Here is a 20,559-nt window from a genome sequence, read left to right as displayed (position 1 = left end):
GTTGTTTTGAATAATTGTATTGCTGTAAAGTCAGGTGCTGAGGTGCCACCCGTTGCATGGCTGCACTCGGGTCCTAATCTGGGATCCTGAGTTGGTTTGTCATGTGGTGGGTGTGGCAATGTGCTGTATCTGCGCGGGCTCCTCCTCTCTCCTCTCATGTAAAGTCTCGATGGAGCAGAAATAATTTGCATAAAGTTAGTATATTTGCATAAGGAACGCCCCCTTTCTGCAACACGGTAAATTGTCCCAGCTGATCACATCATTGCACTGTGAGAAACCAAAACGTACAGATGGCTAACAAAAGCATTCGTCCGTGTGTGCTGCAGGTTTTTTTTGTAATTATAGAAGATGGTTCATGATGATTTTTTTATAAACTGGCGAACCTGCAATACACCCTACATCACAAAAACACCCTTTCCTTGAAATAAGTTTACTAAACATTAATATTTTATACAGTGGTCTGAATGTCTGACAGCAAAATGATTGGGAGCTGTGTTGCTAATCTTAAATGCTGTTTTTATACACTTTTTTAAAACTAAAATTGTTGTAGTAAATTTGTAGTAAATTACTGACCATGAACTTCAGTACTATTATAGTTAACGTAAAAATGCATTAAATTATTGTGATTCAACAGCAGCCTACTGTTACATCACATTAGTTTTGTTGCCCAGTTTACGGTGATGTCACTATATTTTGTATATTTTATATACTGTATTTTGTTGAAACATTCAAGTAATATGATGCAGTAAAATACTGCAATTAGTAGCCACTAAATTGCTTTTAAATTTACAGTCAAATTTGTACAGTTAATTATAACAAAACGCTCATTCCATTTTAACTTCTCCGGATCAGAAAGTTTCCCAGCAGCATCGGGTACGAGGAGGAAACCAGTACTGTTACAAGGCCATGTTATATTGTTTAAAACCTGCAGTTCACCGTTAAATGCATTGATTCGAAATGAATGACTTATTCATTGATATGAAAGTAATATCTTCAATCAATGCATATATTTATATTTCGAAACGAACGACTGAACTTAATGACCCGTTTTCACACACGCTTAGGCAAAGCGCATTTGTCTGTCAGTTTGTCATCCCCGAAGTGCGCGTGCACGTCAATTTCTCAAGCTCGAGCACTGGTACAGTCTCAGAACATAACGGTGCGGAGAAATCACACTTGGTGTTTCCTGTCAAGGTGTGCTGTAACACTGGGCTAAGGCGAAGACAATAAAATCTGCCTTCTCGTCCCTGAAGTCGCATTTCGTCTACGTCGTGTGCTTCATTAATTGTCTTAAACTGCACCTGATAAAGGTCCATCCTCTGAGCTCGGATTGGGACGCTTCAGTAATACATTATGTTGGAGGAGACCTGCCGCAGGGACCTTGTTGGCTGCCATGTGCTGTCGCTACTGGCCACTGGAGCGTATCTCCTGTTCCCAACTCCACCTGACAACGAGATTCCCCGATAAACAACATCACCGGCCAGACAAAAGCAGTAAGTACCCGGAATGACACTGAAGTGTGTTTGGATGCTGCTTGCACTGTTTTGCCTTCCTTGTCGCGTAAATGAAACGGTCTGCATAGTTTGGTTTGGTAAATGCGCATTACACACGCGATTGGAAGTTAGTTTTTCTTCTTCGCCACTCAGCATCGCCAAAAGCACAAGTCTTTGTAAACAGCACCAGCACCAACTCCTTACTGCATAGAGGGAGGGAGGGGTTGGGGTGGGGGGTGCCGAAATGACACGTTGTGTGAGCCGCTCAACTGACGGCACCGCATTTCGCTGAGCTTTACGGATGCGCTTACAGATAAGACTCGGTCGGGATGAAGTTCATCGTCGTCGCGCTCTCCTTTAGTAAACGAAAGCTACCACTAGGGAGGCTGACGCGTACGTGGGAGAGTTCTGCAGTGTACTTGGACAGCCTCGCTTGGCTGTTAGTATACAATACAATGCCAGGCTGGGCAGGAGGCTGCTCGTCTTGATCAACAGGGCTTTGGGCTGGTGGCACGGATGGAGTAAGACACGGAGGGCAGACGTTTCTTTTATGTATCATTAACACTAAGACAGACAAGAAAGAAAGAAAAACAAAACATTTATTTGTGTTGAAAAGAGCCCCAGCGCCGCACGTTTAGAAAACAATTTACGCAGCCTTATTGGAAGATTGCATTTTTCATGACTTAAGTTTAAAATATCGAAATGAAATTCCCAATAGAGGCACCGAGGAAACAAGTGAACTGGGATCCCCAAGGTTGGTACTTAAATATTTTGCATGGAGGAAAGAAAAGTTTATTTTTTATTGTATCTATTTCTTTTTCCTTGCAAGGTGGTGGGCGTGGATCTCATACGCTGCGTATTAATGACTATATCACACATGTTACACGAATCGTGTCGGATTTCCAGAAATGGGATTTTAATTTATCAATCTCGCCGCACTTTACACCGTTAATTCTCCCTCTTTCCAGATAACAGAGATTCGTATGTTTGTGGTGCAAGGCGCAGTGCTTTTTTAACTGCCGTTTTCGAGACAAACAAAGACGACCACCTCTTTAATGGGAATGGGTGTATTCCGTGGTCTCAGATGGGATTGTTTGCTTAAAAGCTCTCGGAGGGGAAAAATAATGTGGGAGCAGACGACTGGAGCTTTGGGGGGGCGAGGGTGGGTGGCAGCGAGCACGGCACGAGAGTATGGGGGAGGGGTGGGGGGTTGTAGGCTGGAAGTAACTGCAGTCAATGAAAAGATACGGAATACGATTGTGTGCACGAGCTTAGATAAAGGCTGACGGACCCTTAGCATTTCGATTGCTCTTTGTCACTGCCCGTGTAAAGTAGCCCGCGATGTTGCGGGAATGTGTCACCCTAGCAGCCCAAGCACATGTTATTAGAGTACGCTTTCCGAATCCGCTCTTTACGCTGAAGTGCGTGCCCGATTAATAATAAGACATTTGCTGTATTCCCATTCGCTAAGAATACAAATAAGGTAACGGTATGTATATCTGTAAACGGGAATAAAAGATTTCGCAAGTTTATGACACAGTTTATCTTATTCTGTAATCGTGACATCTTTTCGTATTGCGTATCCCCCAAACTGAACTGAAACCGCTTCCCACAATTACTATGGCAAAAAAATGAAGTAATGCTTGTCGCGCCCAGTTTGTAATCTATCGAGTGACTCAAACGGCGGTGGCAGCACGCTCTATGAGTCTGAAAGTGAGGAATAAGGCGTTACATCATATCTCCTGGCGGGAGAGCCCCCTCCGCATACATTAGAGTCGAACGATGCAAGGTGTGGAGCACGTTTCGAGGGTCTCCTGCGTATAGATGTTTCCACGATTTACATCAGGAATAATTTTATTTTGGTTGTAGTTTGAGTTTACGGTCGGTACGTTCATAGTAGAGGGGCTAACTGGCAGTATTGTGCGTGCTTTTTAAATTTCAAGTACTCCGCTAAATAAAAATGCAGTAACAATATATCAGCACGTAATGTTAAGGTGTCCTCTTTTCTGAAGAAATTATCAGACTCGTCAAGGCTGGTTTCAAACACAGGAACCGATTTACAAAACGTGGGTGCTAATTTAAGACAGAAACAGACAGCTTGAACGATGTGACGGGACGCGACGAGCCACCTTCTTTCACTCACGGGGTGGTACATTCAGTTCTGCTAACGGCGAGACCCCATCAGGGTGCGAGATGCACGACTGCCTTTCATTTATATTGAGGATCGGGCGTGGCTCGGATGCTACTCTGCCTCAGACAATTTCACAACTTGTGTACAGTGTCGGTGATTTAGAGAGAATCCCCACATTTTAATGGATGACGTTGAAATAATAAAAACAGCAAACAGTGTGTCTTGCATTTCCCCTGTAGTTAGTTCTGCTTCTTAGGCGATTTAATCGAAATGCTTTTTAAGTTTCAGCAAAAACTGATTGTCAGAAGAAAAATACTTAAACAGACGTAAAAAAAGAAATTTTCTTGACACAGAAATGTTATTTTTTGTTATTGAGACTCATCTAAACAAAAGGCAGGTAGTGTGGTGGAATGTTTAAGGTTTTGGATTTCAAACCCCAAGGTTGTTGGTTCAAATTCCACTACTGACAGTAAAATGGAAAATCAAAAGGAGTGCAACCAATTGTGTGATAAATGTTTTAAGTCGCCTTGGGTAATGGTGTCAGTCAAATAGGTAAATATGAAATACTACATAAACATCAAGTGCTTATTTTCTTTAATATAAACTCGGCAATCCCACAAAGAAGCTGCTAGTTATATGAGTTAAACAATATTTGTTGGCCTGTTTAACAAGAATAACTGTCCTAATAAATTATGCACACTCATGAAAGTGTAAAAGTGGTCTGTCAGAGCAGTTCTATGAGGAACCATGATTGGCTGCCAGAAGAACCATCCATGTGAAGGTTCGTTTATAACAGTAACCATGAGTATATAAAAACAGCTTTGTGAAATACCAATGGCCTCATGATTTTAAAAGGTCTCTTACTGCTTAGACTGATGTAGGTTACGTTCACTTGTTGATCGGTTAGTATCCTGCTAGGCAGCCTTCTACACATTGTAATGTTCTGATTTGTCCACATATTAGAAGCCTTTTCAAACTCCAAGGAACCAATTTCATATGTGCAGAACCCTTCCCAGAATGAAATTGTTCTTTGTCAAGTAATGGATCTAGAAACCTCACTCCTCAGTAATGTGCCAATAAAACATTACTTTTAACAGTGTGTATAACAATTAGTGCATGTTGAAGTGCTAGATATCGCCATCTCTCATTATACTACTTCTGCAATGGACCACCATTCCATCCTGCATTGATACCAGTGCTGCTGGTGTAGGCTCTAGGACCATGTCCATAGATTACGTTGGTTTACTAATATTGTAATATTTTACTACTTTGATGGCAACATGGCAGTTGTCTCATAGCACCACTGTCCTTTATCAAACTCCTGCTGTGGCACTGTATTGGCGGAATTTGCTTCTTCTACCTATATAAAATTTTTTTTTGGTGTAGATTTCTTTTCTCACATGCCATAAATTGTGTTAATAGCTGAGTCTAAACAGTCCCCTGTGGTAGTGTGCATGAGTGTGCCCGCCAATGGACTGGCATTCCATCCAGAGTTGATTCCTGCCTTGTGTCAGACCCTGAACTCGATAAGTAAGTACAGAAAATTGATAGTTGGATTACAGAACCATTTTTAATATAATAGAGCAAATGGTAAAAATATGGCACATTCAGTATGATGATAAAATAAGGGTTAAATCATCAAATAACAACCTTAGCCTTGAATAGCCAAGTAAAGTTTATTGTTATGTGTACCCAGTACAATGAAATTCCTGCTTACATGTCTCCTCAGAGCAGTAACATTAATACAAATAAATAAATAAAAACATACTTTGCATGCAACACACACACACACACACACACACACACACACACACACACACACACTCAAATATATAGAGAGTGATATTGTAAATACAAAAAGAGGCAGACAAGATGATAGATAGATAGATAGATAGATAGATAGATAGATAGATAGATAGATAGATACTTTATTAATCCCAAGGGGAAATTCACAAGGGTTGGGGTACCAATTATGAACTCCTTATAATTGAGAAGATTTCAAGATAAGTTTGAAAAAAAATAGCAGCCAGGCAGCCGAGTAATGGCTTTTCAGGTGCAATTCGTGGTTGGTAGATTTTGGTGGTGATGCACTATTTGAGGGTGGCACGGTGACACAGTGGGTAGCGCTGCTGCCTCGCAGTTAGGAAACCCGGGTTCGCTTCCCGGGTCCTCCCTACGTGGAGTTTGCATGTTCTCCCTGTGTCTGCGTGGGTTTCCTCCGGGTACTCCGGTTTCCTTCCAAAGACATGCAGGTTAGGTGCATTGGTGATTCTAAATTGTCCCTGGTGTGTGTGTGTGTGCATTCCCTGTGGTGGGCTGGCACCCTGCCCAGGGTTTGTTTCCTGCCTTGCACCCTGTGTTGGCTGGGATTGGCTCCCCATGACCCTGTAGTTAGGATATAGTGGGTTGGATAATGGATGGATGGATGCACTATTTGAGAGGTTCAAGGTCTGCCAGAAGTGATGGTAATTTTCTTCAATGCTTTGATATTCTGGTCTGCTGGTGGAAGGGAAGGAAAGGCAGTAAGTGGCAGTGCCATCCACAGACTCCGGTAGAATTACCTTATAATAAGCCCTGTAGTTGTTTCCTATTCACATGTGTGACTATATATATATATATATATATATATATATATATATATATATATATATAGTGGGTAGCGCTGCTGCCTCGCAGTTGGGAGATCTGGGGACCTGGGTTCGCTTCCCGGGTCCTCCCTGCGTGGAGTTTGCATGTTCTCCCCGTGTCTGCGTGGGTTTCCTCCGGGCGCTCTGGTGTCCTCCCACAGTCCAAAGACATGCAGGTTAGGTGGATTGGCGATTCTAAATTGGCCCTAGTGTGTGCTTGGTGTGTGGGTGTGTTTGTGTGTGTCCTGCGGTGGGTTGGCACCCTGCCCAGGATTGTTTCCTGCCTTGTGCCCTGTGTTGGCTGGGATTGGCTCCAGCAGACCCCCGTGACCCTGTGTTCGGATTCAGCGGGTTGGAAAATGGATGGATATATATATATATATATATATATATATATATATATATATATATATATATATATATATATATATATAACTTGATCCTCACTGAATGCAATAGTTTATGTATCCAGGTTTGTTTTTGTCTTTGTCAGCATTTGCAGTAAATCACGGGTATATTTGCCTGAGCCATTGGCCATTCTTTTTTCCTTCACTTCCCTTAAAATATGCTGTAAATAAATTATATATATACTGATTTCTATGTAATAAAATTTGCAAAGGCTATTTTAATATTTTAGCCAAACAAATAATAGCATGCTGTCTTACAACTAGCAGGTCATCTCTGCTGACTTGAGTTTACGTTTTTGCTGATTATAACTCAGAACTGACTTCTCTGACCTTCACTTTGTCAAAACTGATGAGGCACATGTTAGTAATATTCTTATAATGATCACAGATAGAATTTAATTTATTCTGTCCATGCAATCATATGTCAGTCTCCTAATGTGACTCACTGTATGTTAAAGGGTGTTAGGAGTGTTGCACCCATATACAGTATAAAGTGGGTTGCATCCAGATTTATATTATGTTGATAGTTTTTGTAGTGGGTGACAGAATGGGGAGTGCTCGTCCCTTCCAGATTCGGTATCCTGAGTTTAAATCCTGTGCTCAGTCATTGTCTGTATGAATTTTCTTATTTTCTGTGTGCCTGTCTGGGTTTCCCTTCGGATACTCTAGCTTTCTCAGAGATATTTGTGTTAGGTTAATCGATGATTTCAGATTGACCCTGTGTTGGCATGTGCTTGTGTACGGGCATGGCACTCCTTCCTGGCATGTTTCTTGCCTTGTGCTCCATGACCCTGAATTGGATTAATTGAGTTAGAGGATATTATAGTTTTTAATGCAATAGTATGATCCTGATGTATCAGAGTGTTGTAAACCTTGTAGGTTCATATGAAGGGTGAAAGTTGATCCTGCCTTTGAGTCTTACAGAGTTTGGTGCTTAAAGGATGCAAGGAATAGTAGAAAGACGTCAGTTGTGGGTTCATTCAGAAAGGAGCATGAGTGAGTCATGGTTAAGTCTAAATGTAAACTACTTAAGTATTTTGTAGTAGTACTGCATAAACAAGTTAGTTGCTTCAGAATGGGCAGGCATCTGTAAGCTTAAGCCATGCAATGTTTAATAGTTTATTTGGAGTCATTCTTCAAATCAAGGTTTGTTTTTCATACACAAACACATAAATCAACAGAATTTCCATTTCATTCTACTTGGTCCATTGTTGTCAGGTCCACGTAGCAAGACATAGCAGCCCATCATTAGGTTCCAAGCTTGAAGATGTATTCATTATTTCTACATTGGCTTTCTTTTACAGTTTTTGACCCTTGTTACTTTAATATTATATGTGACTCATTCAGATACTTCCATTACATAATTACACATCTCTTAAACAAAAGAATGATATCATCTACCAATTAATTTATAGGCTGTCACTGTGACCCTACCAGGAAGAGGACAGGCAAACTGCGTTCATTTCTAAACAAATGCTGCATATTGTATGTATTAAATGTGACGGCTAGCATATTCAAATTTTTTGCTGTCTTCTCTCATTGACCGCATTATTAGTTGCAGCTAGGCAGGAAAAATAATGGAGGATTCAATGTAAACTGCTTTGATTTTATTTACCTAGAAAGCCATGTAAAGATTTATATTTGTTTTATATCCTTATGAAGCTTGTAGAGTTGGTATGACCTTGAAATTTGATACAACCCTGCATTGCCTCTTTAAAAACTTTGTTGTCTCATTTGTACAATCATCATATTTTGAGCCTGCGGGATTTCCCAGAGCTATTAAATATACAATGTGTAAATCACTCAGTATACATGAGTTTATACAGTGTCAAGGTAACTAATGAACACTAAAAGTGTCGATCCTCTGTGCACATACATTTGTAAGCATTTAGTGTCTTTAAAATACACACATATATAAGTTAACATGGTGCTAAGGACATCTCACATCACAGCTACCTGCATTCAGGATTCATGACAGAAAGACTCCATTTGATGGACAACTTTATTTGGCACTGATTCCTTGAATCCGTAGTTACAGCCATAGGTGTTAGACACAACGTGCTGTGTTGCCTGGTGGGAATGTGTGGCCTATTAATTGGACCATTTGTCATCTGTGCTTATTCAGTGTCTGCTGTTTGAGTTATCTAGCTGAATCAGGTGAGGAAGAATTCCTGAAGGTAATGGTAGAAAAGTGAATTATCTATCTATCTATCTATCTATCTATCTATCTATCTATCTATCTATCTATCTATCTATCTATCTATCTATCTATCTATCTATCTATCTATCTATCTATCTATCTATCTATCTATCTATCTATCTATCTATCTATCTATCTATCTATCTATCTATCTGTCTGTCTGTCTGTCTGTCTGTGACTAACACTAGGTTGTGTGGACACCAGAAAGAACATCAAGGAGAAAGGCAGTTGTGTTTACAGAATAAGACCACTGGGGTTACTGAAAGTCATAGACGTAAGGGCTATATGTGCACTTCTCATTGTCTTCTGCAAAACTAATGGAGTGATGGTACATTATTTTACAAAAAAGAGTTCCAGAAAAGGAAGCCAGTTTCCTTTTCCTGCAACATTCATGACCTGCAGATCTATTAAAAGAAAATAGGTAGACTTTATCAGAGGCAATAATAAAAATAGCAAACATGACACACATTATGTATGAATATTTGCCCAACATTAAAGTTTTCTCTGGAAATATTTAACCGACTTACCTTAATGTTGTGATCTCATTTATTTAAATTTGTAATATTTTAGCAATGTACCGTGGGGTTAGTTTAAGACTATGAAAACACTATAGGAGTGTGCTGAAATGCTGTCCAAGGTCCTGAAAAGCTGCAGACTCAATCAGAGGCAATTGGTTTACTACAAACTATCAGACACATTTCGAAGTGTCTGCCTCTTTCAGAAATCATGTTTTCTTACCACACAGACAACATTTCATGTACCTTGTTTGTTGATTTTGGGATGACAACCTGTTGCAATTTTCTATCTGATATTTCAGAAGTACAAATAAGCACTCAGAATTGACATTGCCAAGTTTGATTTTAACAAAATAGATCTTCCTGCCCAATCTAGGATCAGAATCAGAACCAGAATTCACTTCACTGGCCAGAAACACTAACATATATTAGGAATTTGTTTCATGGCATTTACATAGATGCAGAATACCAGGACAACACCAAGTATAAAAGATAAAATATGAATAGAAAGGAAATGGTCAAGATATCCATCCATCCATCCATTATCCAACCTGCTATATCCTAACTACAGGGTCACAGGAGTGTGCTGGAGCCAATCCCAGCCAACACAGGGCGCAAGGCAGGAAACAAACCCCAGGCAGGTTGCCAGCCCACAGCAGTGGTCAAGATATGCCTGTATATATTTTAACCATAATGGGGTGCCACTGTGCCCCAAACCTCAGACTTAATATCACTCGACACAACCTCAGGTTCAAAATAATAGACTTTTATTTTCACTGACCTCTTTTTCAGTGCACACAGCCACAAATGTCACAATACACCTAAATAAATGTCTTCCTCTACTTCCACTCTATCAGATGTGTGGTGGGAGGCTTCTTTTTATGTCAGAATGCTTCTAATGTTACTGCACTGCATGTTGGAAGCACTTTCACGTGGAAACCAATGTTATCTTCTCCCAGCAGCACTCTCTGGTCGCACCCAAGGGTCCCGTTAAGGCAGCACTTCCACACTCCAATTCCCATGGAATCCTGAGTGGGCCCTAATTGGGATCAGCCTAAGTGAATGTTGTTACCTTCTATGTCCCTTACCCAGTCCATCCATTACTCTTTGTTCCAAGCCTGGACAAAGTTTACAAGGCATTCTGGCCAGGTTGTATCTCCTCTCCTGCTGTCCTTTCATTATGGTTCCCTGGCCAGGCAAGAAATCATTCTGCATCTCACCCCATCCATCCTCCACGGCACTTACAACATACTGTAGATACTGAGAAAAATTCACACCTGGTTAGTCAGAATAACTGCACATGAAAAAAAAAACAATTTAAGTGACGTTGTGTTAGCTTTCACTACTCAAAGTTATTTGTAGGAGGGAAATCCTTTTAACTAGGAAGGAGTTCATGCTGATATGGTACTCAAAAACCATCATGTCACTGCAAAAGATATTCGTAAATGTAAATTGATTGATATCTTCCAGAAGATAAAATATGCCAGGGGTCTCCAACTCCAGTCCTGGAGAGCTACTGTGGCTACAGGTTTTCATTCTAACTCTTTTCTTAAATAGTGACCAGATTTTGCTGCTAATTAACTCTTTGCCTTAATTTTAATTGATGCACACCTTAAGACTCAGGCCCCTTAATTATTTCTTTTTTCCTTAATTAGCAACCAAACAATATTAAGACACAAAATGAACCAACACTTAAAACACAACCTGCGTCCATCGCACAATAAGTGAAAATAAAGAAAGGTGAAGGCCTCAGTAATGTTGATCTGCTCAGGTCCACAAAACATTTTGACAGCGCTCTTAAAAAAGAAAATCAACAGTTTTGGAAATGTCTGCCATGACAGAATGAGCACAATGGAATTAAATAACGGGTTTATTTAGCAACGAGAATTGGCTTCAAATTAAGAAACTGAAGGAAGGTTGAAGTTTGAGGCCCCCACTTAGTTGGTCATCTGTTGGCTCACTTCACATTAAATTTATGTTTAGGTGCCGTTTAAGGAAAAAAGAATCAATTCAGTGGTCAGAGTCTCAAGAAAAGTCAATTGAAATAAAGGGAAATAGTTAATTAGCAGCAAAAACTGGTCACTAATTAAGAAAAGAGTTAGAATGAAAACTTGCAGCAACATTAGCTCTCCAGGACTGAAGTTGGGGATCCCTGATATAGACCATCAGTTTATACATGGTGACTTTCATAGAAAACAAAAGCTGTCACGCTCCGTCTTTTTTGCAGGTTTGTTGTGGAGTAACATCTGCCTGCTTTCTTATAGTTACCACAATCTTAAAAATGCTGGTTCTTTGATGGCATTTTATGGTTCTTTACTGGATTGTGTGGTTCTTTGTAGAACTATGGCTTAACAAAAAACATTTAATTCCGGGAAGGGTTCTTTGCATATGAAGTTGGTTCTTTCTGCTTTGAAAAAAAAACCTGAAGTCTTTAATGTTTATTAGGCTACTTAGCTGGACATAACAGATTAAGAAATCTTGAACTCAGCTTGTCTTATTGTATGCAGCAAAAGTCCTTTCAAAATGATGACCTACTAGAATTTCATAAATATGTTACCATCTTATTCATTCTTATTTACTGTATGGACCCTATTATGGATCTAAATAAATAAAATATTCTTTCTGGAACCTGCATGTAGATTGGCCTTTTGGAAACCAAAAATGGTTCTCCTATGGTATTGCTCTGAAAAAACCACTTTGGCACCTTTATTTTTAAAAGTTTATAAAGAAACACATTTGGGGCATTGAATCAACATGTGCTAAGTTTACTGAAATCAGGTTTTTTGGCCTTCTCTGACTCTTCTGTTTTTCTAGGGTTTTTGTATTTGCATGTTTACAAAAGTTTGATTTTTGGAAAAATCTTACAAGGTTTGAGTTGTTTGAGTTTCACTTCTCTATCTAGACGTACAGTAGGACTAACTATAGTACTACAGTATAAGGTCAGTGTGAATTTTGTCCTCTATTGTTTGTTTAATTTGTATTCACTCATATTGCAAACATTTGATTTGCTTTTTGTTAGCCACTTTTGGTAAAGATATCTACTGAATAATAATAATAATAATAATAATAATAATAATAATAATAATAATAATAAACTGAACATTGCTGTTTAAACTAAGATTTAATTCTTTAAATAGTCTTAGTTTTCTGTCCAAAACTCCATATAAAGTCATTTTTTTTGAGACATGCAAAAATAAGAAAGAAGGTACAAATGTAAGGCAAGGACATTTTTAGTGAGAGTGTTTGATTCAAATGGCACAAAATAAAACAGTGCAGCTTCCAAAGATGTATAGGTGCATATTTATAGAGGGAGGTTAAGAAACCCCCTCAGGGTGACACGGTGAACCCAAGGAGACGTTTAAATTTTCAATCTTGTGATCACAAGTCAAGTTTCTTTACAGCTTGTCCTCACTCCTTGAAGTACATCTGCATTTTGATCCAAGTGATGAAAGATAATGTCAATGTATATTAACTCTGGCTGCTGTGAAGTCTAGTTGCTGGCCTTACGCTTCTTCAAATCCTATCAGATAGCAGACAAAGTCAATAGCAAGAATGTGTCTTGAAGAAAGTGGATGCAACATTTCATTTTGAGGTGCACTTTCTGTCTTGTGCAAGGCCAAGTTACATAAAAATATTATGGAATGTGTTTGCTGTCAGTAGAAGCCTCGTTATGCTTTTATATAGTGTTCCCTTGTTGCATTTACAAAAAAGCCTGTTGTTTTGTTTTCTTTCTTTTTTTTTACAGTGGCAGTTCAATCTACTATGTCAGCGTGTGATGCAAAAGCTAATGGCCACTGTCCTCTCCCTCGTCTTTCCATTTCCTCTCGGGCAACAGTAGTTGCAACAATGGATAGCGGTTCACCAATGCTACAGACAGTGATGAAGTGGAAGACCGTTCTGGCAATTTTTGTGGTGGTGGTGGTGTACCTCGTAATTGGTGGACTTGTTTTCCGTGCTCTGGAGCAGCCCTTTGAAAGCAGTCAGAAGAATACAATTGCACTGGAGAAGTCAGAATTCCTCAAACTGCATTCCTGTGTGACGCCAGAAGAACTTGAGACGCTAATACAGGTAAAGGCTGATACCTCTGCCACTTCGGGATTGCACACAGTATAGTGATACTGCATGACTGATGTGAGTGGAAACCTGGCTTTGTACCAACAGACTCTTATAGAAGCTACTAGGAGACTGATCTGATGTAAGAACTGCAAGGCTCTAGAGATTAGCAATAAAAAAGTTTAAATCATTAAGATGCTTCTTGTTGAATAGGATGGAGACTCCTCCTAGCTGTACTAATGTAACATGGGCAGACGATGACCTAACATTTTCTGTATCTGTTTCACAGCATTTTACATAAAGGATCAAGGGCCACTCATTGCAGGAAACATTTGCCTGTCAAGTTAGATGTCTGTAATCATGGGGTATTCACAGAGATTTGTGTTGAGTTGTCACCTTGCATGTATTCCACTGCAGTACTATCTGTCTATACAGCAGCACTTAGAACATATAGGTCCAAAATACACAAGTGGATTCCCCCAGACATCACTGGGTTGTGCCTCTCTGCATATTTCAGGTTTTTTTGAACCAAATTATGTAACACTCCACTCTTTTCTTCTCTATCTAGTACTGCACTCATTTGTTTTAGGTGAGTCAGTAAGCCTTTTTCACTCACTCCCCTGTCTATAATCTCAATGTTTTAAAGGAATTCAGGCCATTTTTCTTTCATTTGGGGTCATGTTGTCTCCTTAAATGCTTTCTGTACACTTCTGCTAAGCCAGGTGGCATTGTAACACCCAACCTGCAGACATTCTGAAAGAGTCACATGCCGTTGTATTATCATCTGTTGGGCACCTTATCCAGAAAGTGGAAATAGGATGTTGTCACACTACACAACTTTGAGTTGCAGAGAAACTGCAGTTGCTAGATCTTGTTGCCTTGAGGATATCAGATTTCATGTCTAGGGATCACTGGGGATGACAAATTACATGACGAGGTCATGACTTCTCAGTACAGTTTCAGTAATTCTTATTGCACTATGAAAGTATTGTGAGGCCGGCACATTTTGGTAGCCAATCAATGGGGAGCATCAGTTTATTTTGTCTACTCTGGCATGGTTTGTCAAAGATGAGGCAATGAATAGTCACTTGTGTTGGCTCCAGAGTTCCATGAGCTTCAGCTGTGATTGTATGGTTCATAGCAACCATTTTCTTTTGTTTCTTGAAGTAAATTATGCTTTTCTGCTCTTGATTTTCTTGTAGATTAGATTGGGACATTGTGTGTTTACAGGCATTGCATGTAATATACTTTTAGCTGAACACTCATTGGTTGTGAACTCTTTTATAGCCAGGATTATCTTCCTACAGCTTTTGACGATATCAAACCTGTTTGATTTTGCTGTGTCTAGTCACAGAGTGCTATGACTGGAACAGTGAGGATGTCACACAATAATACTGGGGGTCACAGAGTGCTTGGACTGTCCAAAACCTGCTAAGATTACGCAGAAGATGGCTATGAGTGAAAAAGGTGTTTAGAGTGGAAAAGCTTAACAACAATATCCACCTATATTGCATTTATGGTACGTACCAGTATCAGAATGACTTTCGTCCATAGGCAAGAATCGATGACTGAGACAGTGGTAAATGAGTGACAGGGTTTATTTAATACCAAATAATTACACTCAATTATACTCAAAGGTAAGTACAACACCGGGTGTAGTCCCTTTCTAGCTCTGTGCACACTAACACAACATTCATCAAAACTCCTGCCTTTTTCTGATCTTCCAACAACCACTCCAACCCATCTTCCTCCTTGAGTTCTGTCCTGCTCCATGCTCATTAGACATGTGTCCAACGCTCGCTTTTAAGTCTCATCTTTTGAGAATTTCACAAGTCACTTCTGGTTCTGTCTTTCCCACCGTTTGACATCCCTGCCAGAACATATTCTACCTGGCCTTTGATCCAGGATGCCTGGATTGAACTTCATAAAAGCGATCTTAATAGTACTATTTTGAGCCCATCACAGCCTGAAATTTCTTTCTTTCATTGAATTTCTTTCATTATTTAATTTTATCAAAGTCCCAAATATCATAAGAGACCTTTTATTTGCTTCTTTTACTAGATCATTCTCATGTTTGGTCAATATCGTTCATTGTCTTCTGCCTCTGGATGCCATATTTAAGATTTAAAAAGGTAAAGGGAAAGAAGGGAGACCTAGGAAATGAGTATGTTTAAGGAAGAGGCAAACATGAGTCGATGAAGTTAGCAGTTATCATATTCTCCTCTTTAGAATAATGTTACTGTACCTGGAGTCCAGACTGAAAACCAGTGATTCAATAATAGGTTTGTATTATGACACTTAATTACTGGTAAAAACATTGCAATTTTTAGTGTGGATAAGCAAACACTAATACAAGAAACTTAGAAATGCAGCTTCCTGAACATACCTGCTATGTACAATATCAGTGATGAATTGGATTATTTATAGAAAATGCTGTGATATGAAGACACTGGTATTTCACTGAAGACCTCTTGTCTTATGAAAAGAAGATTCAAATACCAGAGGAATTCCATTTTCATTTTGGCCTGGGCATATTAGGGTTCATAGTGTTGTTAGAATAGACATGATTTGGAAGAGCCCTCACTGCCTCTTTTGGACTAAGAATATGTATTTGTACCCAAGAAAATATACTGTATATGGAAGCACCAACCCTGCTGGGACTTCATAAATACTCAGCAGAAATAAAAAGGACACAGATGAGTGCCATCTGAAGGAAAGCTCTATTTGAAATAAGAACAAAAAACGGTCTTACTGTCCAATAGGACGCAGTCCTACACCCTCAGTATAAAAATGAGCTTTTAGGCAGCAGAAAACACTCAGGTAACGACTGAAACAAGCAAATGCAACTTAAATCAATCAGCGTTAGCCATGTGATGTTCAAGATATCGATTTATTTTAATATACAAGGGTACTCATGATCACAGAACTAAGTAACATGAGGGTGAAGGGCCCACTTATTAATTCTTTGTTATGAGAAAAGACAAAGGTTTCCTGTTTTCCATTAGCTTTCCTTAGATGACTTCTTGCACTTACTATTCTCTTAGCCTTAATTCTTTGATCAGATTTTATTTGACAATTGCCCTTCTAGCCATTTTCATTGTCCTTTATGTCACAGAGTACAGTCAAATGTAGTAGCAGTGGGTGCTAGACTGCTGTCGATGGGAATCAGCAATAGGTTAAGTGTAGTGGTGTCAAAGGACTTGTTAAGATCCAAGGTTGTCTATCATGAAATAAGAGGTAATTTTCTGTTTATGTATTCGTATAATTTTACCTTTTTTACTTTTAATTGGCAACAGGTTCAGACTGTGAAAAAGCTTCTGAAATGTTCAGATGACTTTTTTGGAGAGCACATATTGTTACCATGTTCATTTTATGGAGAAATAAATCGTTTTTGATCATTTTCTTACAGGCTTTATTTCTTTTACTAATTATCAACAGCATTTTACTGTTTACAGTAAGTGCTCTAAAGAATGGTGAGACACAGGCACTATAGTGAGGCCATACGGTAACACTGATCACTGATGAAATTAAGTGGGAATAACAACAAACAAAATGAAGCTGGAAAGCAGAGGCATGTTTAAAAGGAAAAGAAGTGGGGGAAAAATCAAGGCAGGTATTATGTAGAATGTACATTGTCTTGGGGAGGACTACAACCATCAATTTTACACAAAAATATAAATATGTATACAGAGTGTATATAAATATTGACACACATATAAATATATGGTGTCACAATGCACAAAAAAATGCATGGCGCAACTAAAGTGCACAAGACAAAAATAAGTAGGAAAACTACAACAGTAAATGCATTCACATTCAAGGTATCACCTTGTATTTTCTGTCGGGTGTTTACAATTCATACTCGCCAGAATGCCAACAAAACTGTCTTTTTTTAGCAGCAGAGCTAGGGAGTTGCATATTCTATCCCAGACGGTCGCTATACACAGGTACAAAAATGGTGAATAAATCTGACTGTACAATAAAATATTATTAGGTCTAAGTTCTGTGCCTTGTTTTGATATGCCAGTTGCTGTTCAATTTCTTTCTTTCCAGAGCTAGATGTGTCCAAATTAAGAAATGTCCTGAAACTCTTAATACTGACATATGGACAGGTTTCACTTTTATAATCTTTGCAAGGGATTTCATGTTATTTGGTGTTGTACATTTTATAAATACCCTTGCCCTTTTATTTGTATTGTTTTGTATTTTTTCTTCATTTCTGTATGGCGTTTCTCCTTATATGTTTGGTTTTGCCACATTTTCTTTTGATTATTTCCATAAAAAAATAATTTCTTTCCTGTAAATAAAACAATCTTATCAGTGTTAAAAGTCACAATTCACAAGAAGCATATATATACAGTGATCCCTCGCTATATCGCGCTTCGCCTTTCGCGGCTTCACTCTATCGCGGATTTTATATGTAAGCATATTTAAATATATATCGCGGATTTTTTGCTTGTTCGCGGATTTCTGAGGACAATGGGTCCTTTAATTTCTGCTACATGCTTCCTCAGTTGGTTTGCCCAGTTGATTTCATACAAGGGACGCTATTGGCAGATGGCTGAGAAGCTACCCAGCTTACTTTTGTTTCTCTCTCTCTCTTTCTCTTGCACTGACTTTCTCTGATCCTGATGTAGGGGGATTGAGCAGGGGGGCTGTTCGCACACCTAGACGATACGGACGCTCGTCTAAAAATGCTGAAAGAGTTGCTACCTTCTGTGTGCAGCTGCTTCGTGAAGTGACATGCATACTTAAAAGCTCGAAGGGCACGTATTGATTTTTGACTGTTTGTTTTCCTCTGTCTCTCTCTCTCTCTCTCTCTGCTCCTGACGGAGGGGGTGTGAGCTGCCGCCTTCAACAGCTTTGTACCGGCGGTGCTTCGCATACTTAAAAGCAAACAGCCCTATTGATTTGTTTGGTTTTCTCTCACTTTCTGACATTCAGTGCTCCTGACGCGCACTCCTTTGAAAAGGAAGGTATGTTTGCATTCTTTTAATTGTGAGACTGAACTGTCATCTCTGTCTTGTCATGGAGCACAGTTTAAACTTTTGAAAAAGAGACAAATGTTTGTTTGCAGTGTTTGAATAACGTTCCTGTCTCTCTACAACCTCCTGTGTTTCTGCGCAAATCTGTGACCCAAGCATGACAATATAAAAATAACCATATAAACATATGGTTTCTACTTCGCGGATTTTCTTATTTCGCGGGTGGCTCTGGAACGCAACCCCCGCGATGGAGGAGGGATTACTGTATATATATATATATATATACATATACTATACTATATACCTTACTGTAGACGTTTAAATATTATTGAGTGAATTCGGTGCTGCACGTATTTTCTGGCACCTGTTTGTCACTGTGTGCTTTTCTGAGCGTGTTATTGTCCCACATTCTTTTCTTTGTGCCTCCCTCAAAGGAGGTGAAGTGATTTTTATGTTAGCAACATTAACACAAACACATTTAAGGCTGGACACACAAAAACTAAAACAAAAGAGCAAAGAAATTTATATTGCTTCTTGGAATGACCTAACTGAAACATTTGATCCTTTGCTTCCATTTTTATGCCCAGCATCTTCCCAACTTCAGTTTTTATTTCCATCAGTCTTTGAGAATCATTTTATCTGGTATGAAAGAACCGTTTGTCAAGAATTGTAATAAAAATTCTGGGAAAGAAGGGACTTTGAAGTCCATTTAGGAATCATTACTTACCGTACTACAAATGATGGAACAGAAGTTGACCTAAATGAATACTGGATCATAACTTCAACAGAGAGAAAAATCCAAGAAGCAGAGTTTTTACATTTTAGTTTCTCTTTTTTAGAAATTGCTAAAAAGTAATTTAAGTATATATACCATAACATTCTCTAACTGGGGAAACAAAGTTCATAGTCTTGGGGTGCAGAACCAAACCTGGTAGCCCTGGATTGGGTGCTAGCCAGTTACACATGTCTTCTTAATCTTATAATCACATAAGGCCTATTTAAAACTGGCATTTAATGTAACATATACATGTTTCAGGATGTACAAGGAAAAACTATCACAGATATGGGGAGTCTATACAGTACAGAAAACAATGCTTATAAGCTGTAGTTGAAACTTTGTAAAAATATAATTAAGACAGATATTGCGTATTAAATGAAATATGAACACCAATAAAATAAATATTCAATATTTTGAATGCAATAAAAGGAAATAGCCTTCTTAAACCACTGAATCCATGGCAAGGTCAGAGCCTATCCAGGTAACATTAGGCTGAAGAAAGAAACCAACCCTAGATGGAGTGCCAGTCCATCACTTTGTCTGCTCAGGCACACAAACACTCATACTTGCCAAGTCAGAGCTACCAGTTAACCTAATACATGAGAATTTCCTGGAGGGAAACCCACATAGATACAGTAAGAATGTGCAAAGTTATACACAATACAATATATGCACCTGTGCAATTACAGTGAGAAGGTGCAAACGTATACACAATATATATATATATATATATATATACATATATACACATACAATTACAGTGAGAAGGTGCAAACGTATACACAATATATATATATATATATATATATATATATACATATACATATATACACATACAATTACAGTGAGAAGGTGTAAACGTATACACAATATATATACATATATATATACATATACATATATACACATACAATTACAGTGAGAAGGTGCAAACATATACACTATATATATATATATATATACATATACATATATACACATACAATTACAGTGAGAAGGTGCAAACGTATACACTATATATATATATATATATATATATATATACATATACATATATACACATACAATTACAGTGAGAAGGTGCAAACGTATACACAGTATATATATATATATATATATATATATATACATATATACACATACAATTACAGTGAGAAGGTGCAAACGTATACACAATATATATACATATATATATACATATACATATATACACATACAATTACAGTGAGAAGGTGCAAACATATACACTATATATATATATATATATATATACATATACATATATACACATACAATTACAGTGAGAAGGTGCAAATGTATACACAATATATATATTCCCTTTAGTTGGTGATTTTCTGCAAGATTCCTTA

The 20,559-nt window shown here is 38.4% G+C and overlaps 1 protein-coding gene across 2 annotated transcripts in view; it reads left to right on the top strand.

Moving 5' to 3' along the window:
* Positions 1–1,189: 1,189 nt before the first annotated feature.
* The window catches only part of LOC114666995 (potassium channel subfamily K member 10-like), a 135,915-nt gene continuing 116,545 nt past the window's right edge, over positions 1,190–20,559 (top strand). The window contains exons 1-2 of one of the 2 annotated variants that reach the window (XM_051919889.1): positions 1,190–1,493; positions 13,119–13,441. In XM_051919889.1, coding sequence (XP_051775849.1) covers positions 1,394–1,493; positions 13,119–13,441 — 423 coding nt within the window. In that variant the 5' untranslated portion in view covers positions 1,190–1,393. Of the gene's footprint in view, positions 1,494–1,803; positions 2,248–13,118; positions 13,442–20,559 lie in introns of those variants that run through there. The other variant, XM_028822055.2, reaches the window with a different exon arrangement.

This window comes from Erpetoichthys calabaricus, chromosome 16 (genome assembly GCF_900747795.2).
Source record: "Erpetoichthys calabaricus chromosome 16, fErpCal1.3, whole genome shotgun sequence".
In the NCBI taxonomy this organism is placed as follows: Eukaryota; Metazoa; Chordata; class Cladistia; order Polypteriformes; family Polypteridae; genus Erpetoichthys; species Erpetoichthys calabaricus.
This window is presented reverse-complemented; position numbering and strand designations above follow the sequence as displayed.